The sequence below is a fragment of the Toxorhynchites rutilus genome, chromosome 3, assembly GCF_029784135.1.
Source record: "Toxorhynchites rutilus septentrionalis strain SRP chromosome 3, ASM2978413v1, whole genome shotgun sequence".
Taxonomy (NCBI): domain Eukaryota; kingdom Metazoa; phylum Arthropoda; class Insecta; order Diptera; family Culicidae; genus Toxorhynchites; species Toxorhynchites rutilus.
This window is the reverse complement of record NC_073746.1, coordinates 175964377-175987778: the sequence shown is the minus strand read 5'-3', so window position 1 is coordinate 175987778 and position 23402 is coordinate 175964377. Positions and strand designations below refer to the sequence as shown.

Sequence of the window (23402 nt, the reverse complement as noted above, 5' to 3'; positions counted from 1 at the left end):
TAGCAAACAAAGATGGTCAGTTGAGGGTCCTGAGTTATGAACTCATGATCGATCGCTTAGTAGCGGACACGTAACCAATTACCCCAATTACCCCCAGGTAAATCCCTTCATGATGATAGCAGGCAATGAGTCAACTTGACACATGTTATGTTGGGGTCCCTTGACAAATAGTGCCTTGCTTTTCGATAGGTCTACATGGAGGTCATTGCAAAGGCCTCAGCAAAAACAACAGCAAAAGGCCTGCCTGACAACGCCTGATCGTGGCCTGGATGGAGGAACACCGCGAACATTTCGAAGGAATGAGCATCAAGGATGAAGCCACGATCAAAATGGTGAATACCCCACGAGAGTAGCTGTGACGGAGTGCGCGTCAGGTTGGAGGGCACTGCCTAATCGGCGCTCCGTTGGGAAGAGAAATCCTGCGAGGGTGACTGTGACGGGGCGCGCGTCAAGTTGGAGGGCGCTTCCTAATCGGTTCACGTCTCGACAGGTGAGAAACCTCGCGAGGGTGGCTGTGACGGGTGCGCGTCAAGTTGGAGGGCAATTCCTAATCGGTTCACGTCTCGACGGGTAAATTCAAAATGCCTGCGAAGGGGACATCAGCGCAGTGGAATTAATAACGAATGGAAAGAAAAAAATATTGAGAAAAAGGGAAGGACAACGCTAGTTAGCGTTGAAAACTCGAGAAGTGCATGAGCACAGCCGCCCCCTGAAGTAGTCGCCTAGATGTGGTCCCAGGGGGAATAAGGCAACGAGTAGAGGGCTTGGTTTTTGTGGGTGCGATCCCCACTCGACGTCTGGGTTAACCCTTCCCAGGTAAGGCTGGTAGAGCGTTCCTCACCTCTTTAAAAAAAAAAAAAAAAACATGGAGGTCATTGCGATCGGACCATTCAGCAACTCATGCCAAATCATCGTTCACTAATTACCTGTCTAATGTATAGTTGAACGTCGTACGGATAGATTTGAATTGCACACCATTTTAGCACTGTCGGGAGATCCTTAATATAGCAGCAAAACAACAAGGGACCATTCACCGATCCTTGTGGTACGCCAGATGTAACATAACCATGAGCCGTGGGGTCTAGAATAGCACTTCGGTCCCTGACCCTGTCGTGACAACGCGAGTAAGAGAGAACGTACACGACACGGAAACGAATAAGAACTCTGAACACGGTCCCCATGAAGGTCCGCTTAAAATGCAACAGGATGCAGTTCATCAAGTGTATGTTTCGAGGAGTTAAGACGCTTTGGACATTGGCAAAATTTGGTCTGACTCGACATTTTTGTCTGTCTGAGTTCAAACGGTGCATCTCTCACTGACGTTCAACCGAAATTCCATCTCAACAGATGGTAATAAATCGCGTTATTTCTGTGGGAGTGATAGTGCGTATTTGTTACATTAGTGCCGAAACGAAAATCAAACAAAAAGACAACATCAAGTTCTGTTTTAGACATGATGAAAACTTTAACGAAAATTTCCAATCGATTCGTGACCATGACATCTGAGTTCAATGAGTTCAACATCTTTATAGTAACAACTATTGGCCGTTTTTTCGGATTTGAAAAACTATGTTTACCGTTCATTCCAAAAAAAACCGAAACAAGGTTCAAATCATTGGAAAAATTCAATTGCCAATAGATAGTGCCACTGGAATTTCTTCTTATTGAAGAAGTTCCATAAAGTATTCCGTGTAATTGGACCGAAGGTTCGAACGAAGTGAATCGAGGAATTTCACTGATTACACTGTCACTGCGATATTGAATGTTGAGGGAATAATCGATAATGTGTAGGGAAAACTGGAAAAAAGGATTTCCCCCTGGACGCCACGACCTAGACATTGACACATATCACAGGGAACCAACCATACGGAGATTTAGTTGGACGAACAACGATAACGGAAAAAAAGCCCGAACGAACTCGCTTTCTTTTAGGTAAACAAAAGTTGCGTGATTCCCGTAATTAATAAACAATGAAACCCGCTGCTGTATCGGAGCAATCGGGTCAGGATTTGATTACTACTCGACATTTATCAGTGACTGACTAGTGGACGACGTATGGCATAGTGGAGTGAAATAATGGAGGTCAGCAAAGTCAGGTTCGATCGATGGTTCTCGTTCCGTGGAAAACAACCAGAGATATCCAACGTTTTTTTTTACGATTCCAACCTGGTGAAACAGGAGACAAGGTTTAGTATGGCAACTTGAATAAAATTCCAAGATCAAGTTATCTAGTTGCTATTGAGAGTCTGACGATTTCATTTTACCGCTCCATTGCAATTTGTTTTGCACCAAATTCTCATAAATTAAGCATTAAATGTGCCACGCAAATCAATCTATATTGAGCAACTGATCGATCCTCACGTGAACAGCAGCAACTCCCCTACGGAGGTCGAGGGCCTCCTAGGTACACATTTTGCGGAAGTTTATTTGCCCTAATTAAATTCACGGTCACTCGAGCCGTTCACCGCTTCTAATTTTCTGTATGTTGTTTTTAACGAGCGAAACGCTAAACAGAAGCCTAGTCCCGCGATGTCGTAGGTTAGTCACACATGTTAACATGTTTGTCGCACCAGCGAACCTTTGGCTTGGGTTGACGTTTGGTAGCGCTATCTTTTTCCTCGCCTCAATGATTCTTGGTGGGGTTTAATCGCATACCTGTTTTTTTTTCGCGCGCGCGCGCTCTCACACAACACGGTTGATGTTGTCAACCCCGCAACGCTGATCGGTCTTGAACTTGGACTCTCCGAGGGTGCCTCCGACTTCCGACTAATGATTTTGTCAATACCGCCGCCGCGTGCGCGTGTAACGTTTCATTAGGGAACGTGAGCAAAACGCGCTCAAAAGTCGGGTCGGTTCAGAACAAAAGTGAAAGGGAACACGCGGCAACTATACACATCATATCGCGAAAATAATGCTTTTGACAGCCGTGTGGACCTTGAGTGAAGACTTTTCGATTAAAAAAGATATGAAAGATACACAAATTCAATATATTTCCCAGGAAGAATAAAAATCAGATAATACACACAATATGTTACTATTTTCTATCAGCAAACGTATGCAGCAATCCCACGTAGAAAAAAAAACTTCCTAGAAAAAGCTGCTATGATTTAACTCAGATCTCTTATATTCGATCAATATTTAGACAAGTAATTTTAATCTCGCTTTTATGGTGGATAATTCAGCTACTTTTTTCCATTCAGCTCTTCGTCGAGTCTATTTATTAAAATTCCTTGCTTTTGAATCGATTTCCGATCATTGAACAGCAAATGGAACAAATTTCAGGAAACCCATATCAGCCTTTATTTCACGATAACGTACATTATATGATGCTTCACTACTGTTATCCTAAAAATTTGCCTATATCATTCTTCAAATCATCAATACATTCCACCATACGGGTTGAATTAATTGGTTTTGCACACTCGAGAATAGTTCATTCGTAAACAAACTGCAAAGCTAAACAAACCAATCAACCTAATCTGGAACCGATTCGAAGTCAGCAATCTTTGGTTATCTCAATTTGCTTAAATACGTTCAATCTATCGGTCCATCGCTCTGCTGCGCAATCAATCCAATGATGTTGATATGTCTGTACTTGAACGTTTCTCTTTACTCGGAATCCTATAATCAGGTGATGCAATGGCAATACAAATCTGCATAACAATTGAAGGGAGTTTCAAAACGTAAAACAAACATTAATAATATTGAGACTAAGACTTTTCACTAACACCGTCGAATCGAATTGATGAATTGTTGCGTCAACATCTCAGCTTCCACAGTTTTCCTCGCAAGACAGTAACTGGAGCGACCAATTAGTAGATCGTAATCTGCACCCAGTTGTACGTATAGGTTGACAAGCTGCTGACTAACCGTTTGAGTGATGCCATTCAGTTGACTGGAAAACTGAGAAAAAAAATATGATGATAATAGCCAGGGCCCGAAATCTTCGAAGATGAAAAATGAAAATCGACTCTCCACTCGGTAGCTTCGCTTTGACTAGGACTACTTCGACATTCGCCGTCAACATGATTTGAATTGACTAGAAAATGAATTGACGAGCGTTGAGAGCGAGGATGATTGATGAACTAATCTAGCAAACGGTTACTCTAACTGACGTAATTAATGAACACAAATCTGTCTCTTCATTCAATCTGACTTCAGTCCACACTACTACTCTCCCTGACACGAATCTCGTTACCCGCGTACACGAGCTTTTTTTAACGCCCATATAAAGTGAAACGAAAACTCGATTTCAGATTACAACATCTACTAGTGCTGCGACCAAATACGAGCTAAAAACTGTTCTGAAACGGAGGATTTGTTGGTGAGCAATCAACAAAAGACTGTCAAAATCGCTACTTCGAAATTCTCGGCGATAATGAAGAGATGTACCTTGCAATTCTAGCCTCGATAAGTACCTAAAATGTTACATTGTTCAGAGGACGAGTTCAGATAGATAATTGAACACCTCAGGAAATACCCGCGAACTAACACGAACGTGCCTCTTTCAGCTTTCTGAAGGTAGTAAGTTTTAACAAGATTTTTACTGGAGATCTGAATACAATCTACGCAACAATCGATAGTCACGACATGAGATACAGAAAAAGTACTGGATGAGTGTACAAGCAAGTCCACCCTATCTACAAAAAAGGGTGACAAGCTTAATAGAACGGCTTCATTTCCGGTAATTTTATTACAGACGAGATCTTTACCCTGTAACAGATCTCCCACATCTTCGTTGACTTCAAAGCCGCATGCGATATACCCGATGTGACAGTTGTGCCGAATCAAGCACTTCTCCGGAAATCTCCCAGAGATCTCCAAACAAACAGTGATGAACGGTATGCGATGTAAGGTACGGATACTTAGCGGGTCCTCCTTTTCAAGTATTCAACATGGCACGAAGAAGTGTTTTACAGAAACTCTCATGGCGATTGCTTTTTGAATGTTTTGACGATAATTTATTTTGGCTTGATTGTCTCCAAGATCCAACTCGTCCGGGCCAAATTGTTTCTGGTGGATGAACCATAAATACTATTGAAAAAAAGTCATGCTAGAGTTTTCTTGAAATTTTCTATATTTGAATTTTTTAATATTATCCAAATTCTTTTTTCTATTTATTTCGTTATTTTAAATTCCCGCATTTTTTTCCGAATTTCGCACGCATGACGAAAATCCCTACTCTCAAAAATAAAAAATTAATAATATTGTGTCGTTAGTTGAAAATTAATTTTTGAAAGCCGAATTGCGAAAATATTTTCACTTTATTGTTTCTAAGTTCCGCATGCGACAAAAAAATTCAGACGAGATGAAGTAAATTACACGAAGTAGGTAGCACTTTTTAATGATCCTGAATCTGACTCCTTTTTCTTTAAAATGCATTCCATTTTTACTCCAGAGCCTAGATTTATTTTAAGAACTTGTTTCGAACCGTATGCTGGATCTACATTTCAACTATCAGCTACTAATTTTTCAAAAATACGGATGTTTCTATTGGAAGCCATAAGAAAAACCATAAGAGATAAGAATGTGAATGAATAGTATTCTGTTTATTAAGCGCCATTACAAATCCAGTTGAACTTTCAACACGTTTTGAGCATTTTGATTTTTCTCGTCCATCAAGGCTGCATCTTCATTTTTTCACGTTCCTTCGCTTCATATTTCGGAACAAATTTTTGATGAAAACAAGACGTCCTTCATCTTGGCACACATTTGAGTCGAATACACTAAATTAAGATCTCTACTGTCAACAAATAGACCGTTTGAAGCTAGCGATTGACCAGGAACACTCAAAGTTGGCCAACAGAACAGGTGTTGAGTTCCATCAGGACAACACAACAATTCCGAGAGTTTGATAGGGATGTTTTAATGCATCCACCATATAGTCCGGGCCTGGCACCAAGCGATTACAAAATTTCAGCAGTGATAAGAAATTAGAATCAAGAGAAGATTGTAAAAATCTATTGCTAGAGTTTTTCGCCAATAAGGACCAAGACCTCTATAATAGAGACATTATGAAGCTACCTTTATAATGGCAAATTTACAACAAAACGGTGCATGTTTGACCCAAATCGGACAATCCGAAGCATATTAAAAATAGTTTTGAATTTCACCCAAAAATAATGGATTCCTTTTTCCCCAATCTAATATATTCAGTTAAATGCTACTTTCGAGGAAACTTTCAAAAATTGTGCTTGGTAATTGGTTTGCTTTAGAATCCGGAATTTATTCAGGAGTTCTTGAATGTGTTAAAAGATTAGATGATTCTTTATGCTTTTTTGAACAAGCAAATGTGTGTTTTAATCATAAAAATGTTGGAGCCATATTGATAAACTGAACAATAGGAAGGTTGGAGGCTTATCAATAGCCATTAAACTAGAGATCACTGAAAAGGGATGAACAGTCATAAGCACAACAAACGAATGGAAGCTTCACCCGAAATATAATTCCCAAGTAAATTTATCTACAATACTACAAAGATGAAACAGAAATACAATCGTTTCAACAAGTTGAAAAATCACACCTTGACAAATGTAAGTTCGGAACGCTGCTGCTATCGACTGGATGACAGAGTAAACAGGCTCAAACTTGCAGAATTCTTCCACATTACTTCAATGTTAGACCTCGCTGAGTCGTTCTAGGATCGGAAAATTACTCCTTTGCACGATATTCTCTGTATGGAATTTTAAACCACATCACTCTCAATAACTCACCGCTCTAACGTTGGCATCCGCCTTGATGCGCACAGTCGGTTGACTACCATTGCTGACTCCCTTCAGCATGTCGTTCAGCAACCTCAAGAAGTACTGCATATCGGATTGAATGCCGGAGGCCACTTTGCTCTGCATATTCACTGGACTAGTGAGATCAAAATTTTGCCCAGCTATGCAGTCCTTTGTCGACCCCAGCAATGAGGCGTATCCGTTGATGAACTGTTGGATCACTTGATTGGTGCAGAATGAAGGGGCGGTGGTCTTTTGAAACACAACTCTCGCGCTGCCTTCGATGGCTTGAAAACCACTGCTCATCAAGTTGTTCGCAGTGTTGAGAGCTTGATCGCATAGCTTGTTTCGGAAGCGATCCAATTTGGCCACAATCACATTGGTCTGCTCGCTCGCAACGGTAATGTATTTGTTGTAAAACATGCTCACTTCTGAGGCACTTGATTGGGCCGAGGAACCGAGATAAATATCGGTGAATGATCCGATGGTGGTGTTGAAATTGCTTACCAACGTTGAACCGGCGCCGAGCAGTGGCTCGGTGGAAGCGATATAATTTTCTGGCAGTGCGGATGCTACGGTCCAGGATTGTCTTAGCGTTGTATCCAGACTGGAGAAAGAGGAACTCAGCGCGGTAACATATGCTACGGTTTTTGCATTCAATTGCGCAACGGTGCTGGCGAAGTTCTGCGCGAGCGGAAGCGTCACGGACCGTTCGAATTGCTGGAGCTGTTTGATTACATTGGACAGATCGGATAGTTGGGCTGCGGGTAAGATCGAAAGTATGGCGGCCGGGGTAACCGCATTTGGGTTTGTCGCGCTGATGAGTGCCAGTTTTGGGTGGATGTCACTGTTCAGCATTCGTGAGATGTTCCGTAATGCTTGGACAGTGTTAATGGGGTCCGGTACTATGGTGGCATTCAAAACCGACACCCATAAGGAACGATTGTTGGTAGCGAAGAATTCAGCGGCATGGTCTGTCGTAGAGTTGATGAGCACAAACAAATGATCAGTGTTTGAGGATTTATCATTGACTGCAACTTGGAGCGCCGACAACACTGACACCATCCAGAAGCTTGTTCCGTCGAAAGTATTGAAGAAACTTTTGGAAAGGTCACTCAGTTGAAGTGAACTGAAGGCATCATTGGCCAGACTGGCGATGGTTGAACTGATCGTTTTGTAAGTTGCGATAGCATTTGAACAGGATGACGAAATGTCCACCGCTGGCGTGAAATAGGATGTAACGCTCAGGCCGAAAAATGCTGATGCCTGCTGAAGGTGAGGGAATTAAAATACTGGCAGTTTTGTATCCAATGGTGTTTACGTTAGTAAAAAATCCAATGAGAACTATTCCTGTCAGATATGATCGAACCATCTTGGCTGAAAGCGACGAACTGAATACAAACTTGAAATTTCATGAGAGTTTTGGATCCGAAATGATCCAGTTGCGTCAATACAAATGTTCTCTAAAATATATTATTTATTCAGACGCGTTGGGCCAAATGTTTCAACACAAAACAGAGAAGAGAACAGTCCAGAGATGAAACGTTACACATGCTTTTCAGTTAATCGGAACTCGGCAGCGTGATTGGATCCAAAAATGTGCTTTTCAACATTCAATTTTGTATATGCTGTGACTCTTTTTAAGGTAATCACTTCAATAATCAATCGGCGCTGGAAAAAATATGTTTCGTGCTAAAATTTTAGGTTGTGCACCCGGAACCATTTTTCGGACTGTATATTCAGGGTGGATTCAAAATGGAAACAGACATATCCTCGGTTGCTCTCTCGATAACAACATCATTTAACACGCTAACGGTGGCAATGGCGAATCTCAACAGAAGGATACCTTTAAGTACCCTTACTCTGAACGATGCTGCCGAGGGAGTGAATTTTTTGTACAATGGTATCATCGGTCCAATTAGAAGCCTCACGGATTCCCTGGGAACGGCAGCCGCTGATAGTAAAATCAGCCCAACGGTACTTTTTGACGATATAATAGTAAGACTGAGCTACGCCAAAGAATTTGTGAAAAATGCACCAGATCAAATAGATAGAATAGGCTTACTGGCACCAAATATTGGTCAAATTCTAACAGGAGCCTTGGCAATTGTTGCGGATATTCTAAGGGAGTTATCTGAAACGGTGGATACCCTTGAGAAATCAGTTCAGGAAATCAAAGCCAACGAGCAGATCTCATCTGCGGTAGTGTACAACCATCTGAACAAGTATCGAATGGCAAGCCTGATAGCTGCACTAAACGTGTTCCAATCACAGCTCGGCATCGTCCGGGGCCAACTGGACGAGACCATAACGTTGATACTTTCGGGTGATAATTTTATGAGTGCATTCACAGCGACATTGACAAGCACTTTCGCTTCGCTAGATTCCTCTCTGAGTAACGCATACAATGTTATCATGAAATCATCGGATTGGTTCCAGCAGCAAATTTCCAGCGCTCTTACCCAACTTATCACCTCGACCGAATCATTCAACGGCAAGATAAATTCCTTCAACGATGATATAATTGGGGCGAATTCTTCGGCAATTATCGCTACCACCCGAGAGTTTATCGGGTTCTTTGAATATTATATGGCGGTGGTGAGTTCAAATTCGGAGGAAAAATTCAACGATGTTGCCCATATGATAACGGACTCGGTGCAAAACGCTGCTCGTGATACGCTGTTCAACGTTTACCAAGTGCTGGACAATGCTGTGAGGAATTCTCCCCCCGCAAACTCATGCGTCAACAAGTACCTAAATCCGTTGGTGCAATTTTTATCTTTCAATGTTCCAACTATGGGACAGTGTTTGAATTTGCTCAACGCGCAAAGTGTTGCAAACGAGCAAATGTCTGTCCTTAAAACCCTTCTAACGGATCGAATGTACTACGTGAACTCGTGGAACAATGCAATCTTCGGGATAACGATTTACTCCGATGCCGACGCTAGGAGAGCTGCCGTGCTCAAACTTTCAGCGGTAAGTTCGAGCCCGTGAACACATTCGTTTTCAGGTTCCACAACCACAATCTTTCATTTTCAGAAAACACCCTCCAACAACGGGGACATTCAGCAGCCAGCCCTGGTCGCCGCGTACAACATCTTCGCCCAGCTGGTGTCCAACTTCAACAGTTTGCAGAACCGCGTTGTTATGTGTCTAACCCTGAAAAGCGTTGAATACTCTACGCAAGTTATCTCGGCGTCGAATAGTTATTTTAGCTGTATCAAGAGTGCGTAATTTTAACCCTGTGTCCTCTTATCGTAGTTCATGTTATCAACGATACAATAATTTGTACTCATTTTAGAGTTCATGTTTTGATTCCGATACAATTTAATCGATTAGATTTGCCCTTGGATGTGTGATAAACTTATGTAGCTTGTCAGAAATTGTAAAATGTTTTTCAGGGTTCTTCCGCATCAGTTCATGTTACTGATGGAATAAAAAATTGTGAATGTTTTACTACAAATGAATGCCGAATATCGCCGAATGTTAGATGGAAAATAATGGTAATGAGAAATCTCTTAATATGGCATTTCAATTGTTCATCTTAGCATAATAATGAATCGTAATTCTATGTTCGAAATTCGTAATTTCAAATTCAAAATGTTCATGGAATTAAATATATATATATATATATATATATATATATATATATATATATATATATATATATATATATACATATATATATATATATGTATATATATATATATATATATGTATATATATATAGAGACTATGTAAAGGGCACCACCGTATTTTTACGTAGGACAACGAAATAATATGATTCAATTCGATTTTGTTTCGAAATGCATCTAAATTTTATTATTAATTAGGGGAAGGTACTCCTGAACCGATCACCCCCTTGGACCTCGGGAATGGCACTATTTGGTTGTATGGTGACCTTTTTCCTGCTCCCTTCAAGTTTTGTGTCAAAAATGAGTCAAATTTAGTTTCAGATAACGAAAGATTACAATCCTAGATGTACTTACATTAGAGGTACAATTCGCGGCCAGCTTGTGTATTGTTCCCGCGAGAGCAAGATGATTGGAAACCTTAACTCCTAACTTTAGCTACAAAACCAGGCAAACCATCGAAATTTCGAAGGAAAAGAAATTTCTCTTAGACTTTCATAGACATTCATTTTCAATTCACATTTTGCAATAAATGAAGTCATAATCAAAGTAATTGAATGCAACGGAACTTCGATATAACGTCACTCAATATAACGTACACATTTCCAATGGACGGATTTCATGCCAACTCGTCTTAGGAGTTGGCAGCACCATCTCAGATTGTAGTGAAACGTTGTGGGTGTAAAGACATTGGATATTTGAGCAACTTTGCTTACCGTCGTAGGGGTTAGATTGGGTCAAAACGGAGGAAGTTAATATTAGTAATATCTTGACAATCGATTTACGGTTTCCCCAGCACAGACTTCAAAATTAAGGATCCTGGTGAAATCGACATTGCAATTACATGCAAGTCGGGGGCGTTTCTGTTCACACCGATATATGCTTCCCTAACACCGACTTCAAAACCAAGGTGCCTTGGGAAATCCAAATCAAGCAAATTCGCGGTTCGAGAAGTACGTACACAAGAGAGATTCAATAATTTCAAAGAGAAATATAAAATGCAATGTTCGTTTAACAATTCTTCCGTTCACATATGTTGGTAGTGCTAGGCATCAATTTTACTTGTAACCAGGGTTGCCAACTATAATTTAAAAAAATCAGGAAGAATGAAAATAAAAATCAGGATAAATCAGTTAATGTCGATTTTTGGGAAAACAAAAACATCATTTTCAATCAAAGCATTATAATTTAATTGAATATCGATAGTTCTGTTTCACAATCTTTCGCTTTCGCTATCTTTCACACAGCTTAAATATTCTATCCTCCCAGAACATGATTGCTTCCTCGTCGAAAACTGCTGCGAGCCATACATGTGAGAAACAGGTTGCTTGCTCATAAACTCATAATACAGAATCCATTCCAAATCCCACCAGAAACAGAGTATATCTTCCTTCGGACGAGATATGTAAAAGAATTAATAAGCATGGTATAAATCCTCGCACAAGCGGAAATACTAGTGTTTCGCCTTTTTGATCGTTTATAGTTTTTCCGGAAAACCTACAGCATCACTACAGTCATTTGCAGAGAAATCAATATTCAAATTTTCACTCAATTCATCATCCATGCTTTGGAATGAATCTTTACTCAACAAATAAGGAAATCATATCAGCAGTGGAAGACTTGTTGAACTTTTTGTAATTTCTATGATATTTAGTACGGTTATAGATATATTTACCATTTAATGATAAGACATTAAAGTTAATTCTACTTTGAATCAGACGAACAAATTGCATATAATTTTTTTTTTATATTGACAGTAGATTCTTAATCTCGTTGTAATTTCATAAATTCTTCAGACAATCTGGTTTAATGAAATGTTGTAGCACTGTGTTGGAAAGCCACAAAACAATTGAGGGAAGAGATAAAAAAAGTTAAGTACAGCTTTGCGTCTAGAGAATTTAATTCAATGTAAGATACATACAAGTGCGAACCGGAGAACTATCATGACAGAAAACTTTGTCATGGAAACCAGTATATTTATTACGAATAATGTAAAGAGTACAAAAATCATGAAAAATCAGGATCATTTCAGAAAAATCAGGATAAATCGAGTGTTCGTCAAAATATCAGGGAGCGTGCTGAAAAGTCTGGGAAATCCTGAAAAATCAGGAAGGTTGGCATATCTGCTTGTAACGAAGAACATAATCTATCAAAATGCATTGATTGATCATATATGGCATTTGTTCAAATTCTCTACTTACAAATAAATGAATAAATAAATAACCCACCCATTTTTTTAAATTTTTTTACAAAAATTTCTAATTCAAAAACTATAATACCTACAAAAATTTAGTCTGCGAATAACATGTAGGAAATTGTTTAAATTTTCACAAAAAATACAATTTTTTTTGAAAAATCAAACTGAACAAAAAAATCCAAATCGTTTTCATTAAAAACGTTTTTTTGAATTCTTAAAAAAATATCAAAAGTAACAGTGCCCTTTTTCTAGTGCATAGGAGACTTGTTGATGATTCATGGATCATTCATATAATTTTCGTTGATAATTTTTCAAAAATATGTTTTGAGAAAAACGAATTTGAATTTTGAATATATATATTTTTTCAATTTGTTTTGTATTTTTTAATGGAAGCTTGAACAATTTCCTATATTTTATTGTCTGGCCAAAATTCTGTAGTTCTTGTAGTTTTTGAGTTAGATTTTTTTTGAGATTTAAAGTTTTTTTGACTTTTTTTTCGAAAAAAATCAACTCAAAAATTTTAAGACCTACGAAATTTTAGTCAGAGAATGAAGCATAGGAAATAATTGAATTTTTCAAAAAAAAAAAATACAAAAAAAAACCATCTTTGCGTTTTAAAGGTGAACAGCAATCAATACAGGGAAGCTTTATTTTTGCTACACACGAAGAACAACATAAACAAACTGCAGCGCACCAGGCGGCCGTCATAGTAATCATGTGGACAAACCAACATCAGCGCATCGGACAAACCATGATCAGAATTGAGGTAATCGATTTACGATATCGATCACATGATTTAGATATATAAATCTGATATAAATGGTGTGCAAGCATGATGTTCAACCTACTGCTTCGAAGCTCATCTCTATACAAAATATATTTTTATCTTTAGAACTTAAAAGCTACAAATTTCAAATCGGAATAACACTTATCTTCTATTGAGCAATTCTCTTGAATACCTTCAGCCAATGTGATTAAGATAACGGAAACGATTAAATATCATAGCCAGAGAATGAACATTACGGATTCAGTGTAAGCGTATTCTCCAGACCAGTTGTGGCTTACACTCCAATCCCTGGTAATTTCTTATCGAGCAATGAAGTAAACAAAACTCGATTGCTGTTTTATTCTGGAGTGTGGATTTCCGTGAATCACCAGAAGACCATTAACACATGTAAAAACAGAGAGAGGAAACCAAAGTAGTGTGAAGAACGTGTATCAGTTATTCGTACATGCCAGCTAGAGAGACTTTTGTCGCCCAACTTTTTTTGACGTAGGGCTACGTCTTTCATTAAGGGTGCCAAATCAGAAAATAGGTCACGTTTTTATGAAATACAGTTATCGTTAATAACTATCTTTGCTGCGAACGGATTTTAACGATTCGCATACCAATCGAATCGGAAATTTTCTAAGATTTGTTGGATATGCTATACATTACAATCCCATAGTCTGTATATGGTTTAAATTGATGAACATTTTAAGCATTCCCATTTCCCCATACATTTGTTCTATCCATTTGTGTGCTTCCTCGAGAAGAGCTGTCGATGACGGGCAACTTATGCAGCCGCTAGAATAGAAACAGCGAAGGGGGATAGCGAAAAGAGAGTATTTGCGAAATAAACTCCACCCTTGCATAGTAAGTAAGTTGTCGCTAGCGTATAAGAGTTAAGGACGAAGGTCCTCCCTTGCCATGCAACACGCGAGCCCACAACCAGCCACCAGACAAACTCAGGTACCATGCAGGCATCTTCAGAGTAATGCAACACCAAAATCAGTCACAGCTCCACCTCCGTTACCACTCCCAACATCAGCCACCATCCCCTCAGGCAGCAAGATTGGAAACAACAATGTAATACAATGTAACCATCTATATAAATCATAACATCTCATCATGCTGAAACTGTCGATCATCATCTCTGGAGGACAGCTAGTTACATCATCGGCGAACATCGTTCCCAGGAAATTGTCATCGCTGCAGCTTCTGGTACATGAAAGTTAGGTAAACAATGAATGTAGCGATCAGAAATAAATTTGATGATTTCAGTTTTGGTTTTCGACCTAACCACTTGTCTCTTTACTTTTTAAAAACATACCGAATGTTCCCTTTATCATAACTTGAGTATTGTATCTCTCCTCATCATTCTTCGTGAAGACACCGACTGGACAACACTGTTACTGGGCGAGCTGGATGGCGAGGAATCGAGTGCCTTTCTCAAGGCAATGAGGGCGGAGGAGTAAAGAGTAGAGTTTTTCAAGGGTCTTTTTGAAGACTAGAGACGAATGAACTGAAGAAGTTTAAAGTTTCTTTAATTCAACAAAGAAGAAGAAGAAGGAAAATTCTTAGAATCTTTCTGTCAAGTGGTCAAAAGGAGAGCTCTTGGATATTTTTGAATCGCACGCACACATTGTTGTTGATTTTCATGCGTTTCCAGATTGGATAGATTGAAATGGTTACCATTAAGCGGTTTTAATGTTTTGTTTGTCGAATAATGGTGAAGGAACAAAAAAAAAATTCCTGTGGCCGTGTGTTAACCGGATCAAGGATCAGCGATAGCTTTAACAATAATTATAAGAAAAACGCTTGTGATACTTGCTCAGTATTCTCATGCACCTCGTATCATCCTCGTGAAGGAAATAATGAACCATGACTTCACTATCTTCAACTACTTCAACACGCAAACCAATCGGTCCATTTTAGAGCCTCCAAATCTTTTTAAATAGTTTTTTTGTAAAATTTCGATGCATTCTAAAATAATATGCGAAGTGAAAGAATCGGATTGATTTTTATAATTTTTTTCTTTGGGAAAGAGCTTGCGTAAATTTAGGAGTGTGTGTATGAGTAAAGTATACCCACTTCAATTCCCCAAATATTTGTATGACCCAGGAAAAAATATATGGGAGAAAAATCAAATATTGTTTACAAGTATTTGAGTTTTGCTGAACAAGTTTAATTTTTACTGCGCTTTACTGCGCTGAGTTCGCCCCCATTGCATTGATCTAAGAAAAAAAATTATCACAACATAATAAATTAATGATAAGCATTGCGCTGTGGTAGCGTAAATACGTAAGTACACTTTTTTTCTTATCATTCCTTTTCACATTTTTATGGCATTTTATGCTTTATATTTTTTATGTTGTATATAAAATTACTTGCTTAATTTTAGAAATATTCCATAACCCGTGCTCATTTCTGAATGATCTTTTAGCCTTACAGAGCAATACGGAAAGAAGCATGATAATCGTGCCTACATTAGTTTCTAAAAATGCGAACACAGCGAAGTCTTCAACACCATTTTCGAATTACATCTTATTTATCAGCAGGAGATTCGACAAAACTCATAATCTGATTTGTCGAAATTTTTCCTTCTTCATTCGGGTAAATGTCGCATTCGGATATTTGCTACATTTGGGTAAATGTTGCGTTCGGGTAAATGTCGCATTCGGGTATTTGTCGCATTCGGATAAATGTCGCGTTCGGGTATTTGTTACATTTGGGTAAATGTTACATTCGGGAGAATGTGCTTCGGGTAAACGTGTTTCGGGTGAATGGCACACAACCGTCCTGATGAGAGGCTGTTTATATACAAAAGCACAGAAAAAACAAGCCCTTTTCTTTAAGCTATTTACAGATCCTCAATTAGTTATCATCTCCACATTCACAAAGCTTTCTGAGCTTTTTCTCTGATATGAGAATTCGTCTTTTGCGTAGTTTGGAAAGAAGATCTTGGGCTTTAGTTCTTAAAATGGCAACGACTGACCAGTGGCCTCGTCGGGTTCGTTGCAGAACGCCGGTTTGCTTTGAACTTTCTTTCGCTTTCCATCGTTTTTTGCGTCTTCTTTAAGTTCCGCTTGACGATGGCCCAACATCTCTCGATGGGCTAAGGCTCTGAAGTGTTGGGAGAGCTGTGATCTTTGAGCATTACCATCACATTATTCTCGGCAGACAATTCCTATATTCTCCATGATGGCATGATGCCAAATTCAGACAAAACAGAACGGGTTTGTCGTGTTTAATTGAAGTAAGGCAGCAAGAGTTTCTCCAGGCTTTCATCGACGTGTGTTCCTTGATTGATGGTCCTGATAGTGATGAAAATATCCCTTTTCGAGTTGCAACTTGAAAAGTTTCATGACCATCAAGATGTTTGCCTCCATCTTTCTTCCTCCTGTCGCTGTGTAAAAGTCTCATTCCGGTAGCGACTAATGATGCTAAAAAAGCTTGAATATTCGCGTCGTGCGGACAAAGTTTTCAAACATTGTTTGGACGCTATTTTGAGTACTGAAAAGCAAATGTCAAAAGGAATCCTCCACACACACTAACGTATGAAATGAGGGATGCTGAGGATATTTAAATGCGAAAGAAATGCGTCAAATTCGAGTTGACCAAATTTTGATCGTTCCACCTCGTATGAATATATATTAGACGGGATTTTTCCAACCCAACTCATCGTATAGCGCTCATAGGGGAGTTATGTGTGAGAACACTATAAAAATGGGAATGAACAGAAATGACAATATAAAATTTCCATAAAACATAACTCGCTCCGATATTCAAAATCACAATAAGTATATCTCTTGTACACATGAATATTTTACCCTTAACCTAGAGTGATCATCAAACCAGAATTATGAGATATGTAAGGTAAAATAAATCCTTATGAACTTCCTTGAACAATAGGCCTATAAGGCATAATATTAGGAGTGAGTGGCTCCTTTGAGTTTATAGATCATACAAGCTACAATTACAGCTGTTTCGTTAAGGGTAAACACACAAAAGTAATCGTGGTTCTTTTTCAATAATTATGGTGCCGCCATCATATGTGGATGGACCTCGGTGGATTCACGCAAAACCGAATGGATCGAATGGAATCATCGAAATATATAGAATGGCAAACCCGCCACCATCCACCAATGTTATCTCATTAGCGCAGGCTAAGTGCAAAACAATCCATTCGCCATTCATTGTTTGGGGGGCTATGCAAACTCACATTTGCGCTCACTTCGGTCTACTTAAATGTGAATTCACGTTTGGCATTTGAAACACGTGCAACACCTGCTGCAATGGGTTGTCTCTTTTTGTCGAATGTGTGTTTTTTTCCCGCTGCATTTTATCACAGTTTCGCTGGCGGAGGAGTCAACTCGTGCGAGGTAACTGCGTGGCCTAGGCGCACAAAAAGAAATTCTTCAAACTATGTCACGTTCAATGCCACCCGTGTCTGTGCTGGTAAGTTGCTACGTATTCCAGGTAATATCCGTGACTTTGAAACGGATTGGTGCGAATCTAGCTCGGAAATCAACTAAAGAACACCGGAAACTTTAGAGACCTGAAGCGTATAAGTCGGTTGCGTTCGGTCTACGAGATTTGTTCTTGCTTTGAACGCATTAATAATTACTTTTACGGCATTGGGGGATTTATCCGAACCACAGCTAATTATTGGCAACGCATCTCAACGTGATTTCCGCGGTTAATTTACTTACACGCTGACTTCTAACTTATCAAATGTGCAATTCCAAATGAAATCGAACTAAAAATTCAGACCTTAAAAACTTGTATTTTTGATTCGAACAAAAGTTTGTATTCGTTTGAGTTGGAGGAAATATGAGTTTTACACAGCATTTGCGATTTTTTTGACTCAAGTGTAACTTTTGAAAAGGGCGTATCGATTTTAGTAAGAGAAATCATTGATAATTTATATCTCAAAAACTAGAGTCGTACCTAAATAGTGTCTTAGAAAGAGTTAAAGAGTATTGATGTTGAAACGTGAAAAAAATATACACTGAGAGAAAAAAATTGTATTTTTTTTATTTACAAAAAAAAAGTTTTATATGTAATATCTAAAATACATATTTTTTATTTTTTTTCAATCTTTTTCATATAAAACAGAAGTCATGTAGAAAATTTAAAAAATGGGTACAAAATAGTGAAACTATTTTTGACGAACTTTGTGGAACATCCAATATTTACGAATTTTCGAAACCTCGAATTTTTGTATGTTAACAATCAATTTTAGTCACAAATTATGAATCCTGATGTGATTTAAAATAAAAAGCTCTCTTTCAATCTTCTCCTAAATATAGATATTTGAAAAAAACATTTCTAATTTATTGTCTTTTTCAATTTAATTTTTTTTAAATTTATATATATTTTTTTTATTTTTTTTTATTTTTTCATATAAAATAGGAATCATGTAGAAAATTTAAAAAATAAGTCCAGGATGGTACAACTATTTTTGACGAACTTCGATTTGATGATTGATGAAGAACTTTTTTATTTTAAATCACATCAGAATTCATAATTTGTGACTAAAAATGATTGTTAACATACAAAAATTATGAGTTTAATTTTTTTTTTTAAATACGAAAGACAAAGTTCGTCAAAAATAGTTTTACCATCCTGGGCTCATTTTTTAAATTTTTTACATGATTTCTTTTTTATATGAACAATTAAAAAAATCTAGATAGGGGTAGTGGGGGAAATTTGGTCATGGGGGCAAAGTGTTGACCTGCTTGTTTGGTAGTATAACTGCAGATGGGCTGCAGATTGATAGTCACCTTATGTTTGAAGAATTTAATGACTTCCGAGTCACCCTGTACTTATATAGCTGTCGCATGTCAAAATATAAATAAACAGAAATTGCTCTCTTGATAGCCATTAGGCCGTAGTTCTGCGCGCATGGTATCTATGGAATTTCTCGTGAAATTTAGTTTATTCAATCTGATATATTGGACAAATCATCAGTTTGGACGACTGTTCACATATTCTAGGAGAGGTGAACAGATATTTTGTTTAATCTCAACGATTAATTCGCATTGAAATTACTTTGATGTTTGGGGGTAAAGTGGTCATAGGTGACTAACGTCTTACAATGTTCTGTTTACTAAAGCTGATATACCACATCACATTCTGCTCTTGAAGAGGATCCTTTTGTGGCTTTGATCCTGGATAAGTATGTCACTCCAACTAAACCAAGCCTTATGTGTTTTTTACTACGTTTTTGTATGCATGAGAAAATTTAAATTGAGACTCTAGATGAATATGCCAAGCTTATTTCCTGCATGTACCGACTATATCAATTATAATTTGAACAAATTTGGACGAAAAAAACGCATAGATATATCCCATTTAGCTTGATATGTGCGAATGACCACTTTGCCCCTTTTTCTAATGATGAAAAGTGTACTATTCTAAATTTTGATAGTTAAAGCCGTTGGCTATCGCAAACAACAATGAGTTGAACTATAACATTCTTCGAGAAACGGGAATTGAAACGGTATGTGGACGCTGGAAATAGGCATATTCCTTAGGGTGACCACTATGCCCCCACTTCCCCTATATAAAATGGATTTCTATTTGTCTGTCTGTCTGATTCTTATGGACTCGGAAATTACAGAACCGATCGACATGAAAATTGGTATGTAGGGGTTTTTGAAACCGGGGAAGGTTTATATGTTCTATGTTTGCAACCTCTTCCCCCTTCTCTAAGCGGCCAAATCTGACATATGGAGGTTTTAGGGGGCAACAAATGTTTCTATGGTGGTTTGACACTCCTCTCTCTCTAAAGAGGGAGGGGGGCTGAATATCTCGAGAGCTAAACAAGCAAACGGAATCAAACTTGGCATATAGCGGTTTTAGGGATCCATAAACGTGTCTATGGTGGTTCGACATTCTTCCCCCCTCTCTAATATTCTTCGAGAAACGAGAATTGAAGCGGTATGTGGATGCTGGAAATGGGTATATTCCTTAGGGCGACTATTCCCTCACTTCCCCTATATAAAATGGATTTCTGTCTGTCTGTCTGTCTGATTCTTATGGACTCGGAAATTACTGAACCGATCGACATGAAAATTGGCAGGTAGGGGTTTTTGGGGACGGGGAAGGTTTTTATGATAATTTGCGACCTCTTGCTCCTTCTCTAAGGGGTGGAGGGTTGGGTCGGCTGCCATACAAATGAAACATAAATTTCTGCATAACTGAAGAACTAATCAAGCAAAAGGAACCAAATCTGGTATATGGAGGTTTTAGGAGGCAATAAATGGTGGTTCGACACTCCTACCCCCTCTCCAAGGGCATGGGGGCTGCCATACAAATGAAACACAAACTTTTGTACAACTCGAGAACTAATCAAGCAAATCGAGCCAAATTGAAAAAGAAAATAAATTAGCAATATTTTTTCAACATCTCGAGAATGGCTGCATTTAGAAGGAGATTGATGAAGAGCTTTTTTATTCTCAATCATATCAGGATTCATAATTTTTTACTAAAAATGATTGTTAACATACAAAAATTCGAAGAAAATTTATAAAAATTCGATGTTCCACAAAATTCGTCAAAAATAGTTTTACCATCTTGTACCCATTTTTCAATTTTTTTACATGACATTTACATTTGTTTTATATGAAAAAATATTTGAAAAAAATAAAAAAAAAGTATTTTAGATACTAATTTTTTTTCTCAGTGTATATTTTTTTCACGTTTGGACATCAATACTCTAAAACTCTTTCTAAGATACTATTTCGGTAGGATTCATAGTTTTTGAGATATAAATTATCAAAGATTTCAAAAATTACACTTGAGTCAAAAAATTCCCAGATGCTGTCGAAAACTTATATTTCCTCCAACCCAAACTGAATACAAACTTTCATTCGAATCAAAAATACTCATGTTTTGTCATTTGTCGATTTCATTTTAAATTGCTCAAAACGAGATCAAGAAGGGTACATTAACCCGGTTAGCACAGCAGCAGCGGCTTGGAAATGCGACTTGAAATTGTGATCACGCAGTGAATTTCATTTGATATTCAAATCATCAACGCCTCCCCCATCGGAGTCTCAGGTGTTTTTGGACAGAAAGCGAGCGATGGGGACGTGGATGGAAAACTTTAACTTATTTACTGTTATTTAAACAATAATCACTTAGAGGGTGTTGTTTCGATTGAGTGTGGCAGCTTCGCTTCAACCTGTCATAGATATAATATATGAACGCTTTCTGGCATTCTGTCTTGACAAAATGACAACGAGAACAATTCCCCATTTGCGGAACCATAAAACACAAATAGTCTATATATAAAAGTGCACACGGAACTTACCCATTGTAAACACGACAGGTCGAGTTATTTATGCGCTTGTCCGAAGCCCGCCGACGCCGGTCCTCAAACAAGTCTTTGATTGCAGTCACACCCAGCACAAACAGTACCGGGATCATGGCGATTTCCTTGCCGAAGGCATTTATCTGGGGAAACCAATTGAGCAGCACTATAAATATGAAATACAAATTAGCTACGCGATGGAACTGTTCGAGTAAATTTTTCGGCACAAAGGAGAGTAGCGTGTATTTGGTAGTCCGAATTTTGTTCCCCGCGAGATGGCCATTCGGGTGCTGATGTTTCGGCGTTTTGGGAGGCACTGTGTGATTGGGGACCACTATTCGGTAGCCCCGATCTTCGAACTTCCTGCTGCGACAGAACATGAGCCGTTTCCACCACGGAGGTCGATCGGCTCGGCGTAAGGTGTAGATCGATTCCGATCGGGAGGCTTGCCTCGAGTGACCCTTGCCCGAAGTGGAAGCAGTACCCGGTTCGCGTGGTTCTTGTTGTTCTTTGTGACCAGGTGGAAGGATAAAATCCGTCTTCGAGCCAACTCGACTGTGGCCTGATCGAGGCACTGGGGCATCCGTAATTTGTCCCTGTGACAATGCTCGCTGATGGCCCCCCTTAACGGCAGATTTGAGTGCCGAAGGCCTACCGGCGGCTCCAAACATTCCAAACGAACCTTCCCCATGGCTCACGGAGCGCGAGTGCCCTCCACTTCTGGGGTGCTCGAACAAAGCCCGGCCACCAACGTTAGTCGTTCCACTACTTGTGGTCACTCCACTACCGTTGCCGCCACCTGCTGCTGCACTCGAACCAGGAAACACGTACGTTCGGCTGGCTTCCGAAGGATTCTGCAGTAGCACAGGCTGGCCGGTCGGAATTTGCAAGTGCTGCTGCAGATGTGGTTGTTGTTGTTGTTGTTGCTGCTGCTGCGAAGTCAAAGGAGTCGCGTGTTGGAATCCACCTCCCGCCGATGGACCATCCTTTCTCGATTCCTCCAGTTGTGTCATCATTGGAAACCACCATTAGGACTTGTTTCGCCGATCGCGATCGTCCTTTGTTTTTTTCTTTTCTTCTTAATTGCACTTTGGAGATTTTAAGCTATTTCAGAGCACCTTTATCACTATCACACATTTTTTCTCTCGAGATGATCACAAGCACATTATTTGTTATTTATCTGAAAACAAAGAAACGAAAAATGGAAGTAAGATTTTTTGTAATAAATTGTGTTGATGATGACGCTAGTTTAGAATGAGATATAATTGGTATCTTTATAACCGTTTTCTGAATAAAATCTCCGATGAATAATATCTCTTATTAAACTGTTTTGAAGCAAATATACTTGATTGATCCATTTTTTCTATTATAGAGGCCAACCAGTAGATTCATCAAAGTAGGATGCTGGAATTAAAATCACGTAAGCGGACGCGCAAACAGCATAGCACTTCTCAAACTCGATTTTTGGATAGCCTCTAGTTCTTTCAGTGATGCGCTTTCAATGCCATCAATGTTTGTAAGGATCTTCAAGGTTCTCTTTATTTTTGGAAATAGGGAAAGTCACACGGAACCGTGTCCGTCGAACATTATGGACATCGCTACAATACTGTTTTAGGCCAAGAATTCACATACAAACAATTAAGCGTGAGTAGAATCATTATCGTGGTGCAAAAATCTTGATTTTTTTGTCCCCAAGACATTTGGAAAAATTCCCTGACATGAGCCAATCGATATGCATAAAAAAACGTCATCATCAACTTCTCTAGTT

At 38.8% G+C, this 23402-nt stretch overlaps 2 protein-coding genes across 7 annotated transcripts in view; one reads left to right on the top strand and one right to left on the bottom strand.

Moving 5' to 3' along the window:
- Nucleotides 1–23402, bottom strand: part of LOC129779703 (phospholipid-transporting ATPase VD) — a 176009-nt gene that overhangs the window by 46802 nt on the left and 105805 nt on the right. For all 6 annotated transcript variants that reach the window (XR_008743744.1, XR_008743745.1, XR_008743746.1 and 3 more), the window contains one exon: nucleotides 21635–22814. Coding sequence is in view for 2 of the 6 variants with exons in the window: in XM_055787332.1 (XP_055643307.1) it covers nucleotides 21635–22650 (1016 nt within the window). In the remaining 4 variants the exon portion in view is untranslated. The remainder of the gene's footprint in view (nucleotides 1–21634; nucleotides 22815–23402) is intronic.
- LOC129779707 (uncharacterized) lies at nucleotides 9453–9962 on the top strand. The gene is made up of 2 exons (XM_055787337.1): nucleotides 9453–9698; nucleotides 9762–9962. The coding sequence occupies exons 1-2, from the start codon at nucleotides 9519–9521 to the stop codon at nucleotides 9954–9956; spliced, it is 375 nt and encodes a 124-aa protein (XP_055643312.1). The 5' UTR covers nucleotides 9453–9518; the 3' UTR covers nucleotides 9957–9962.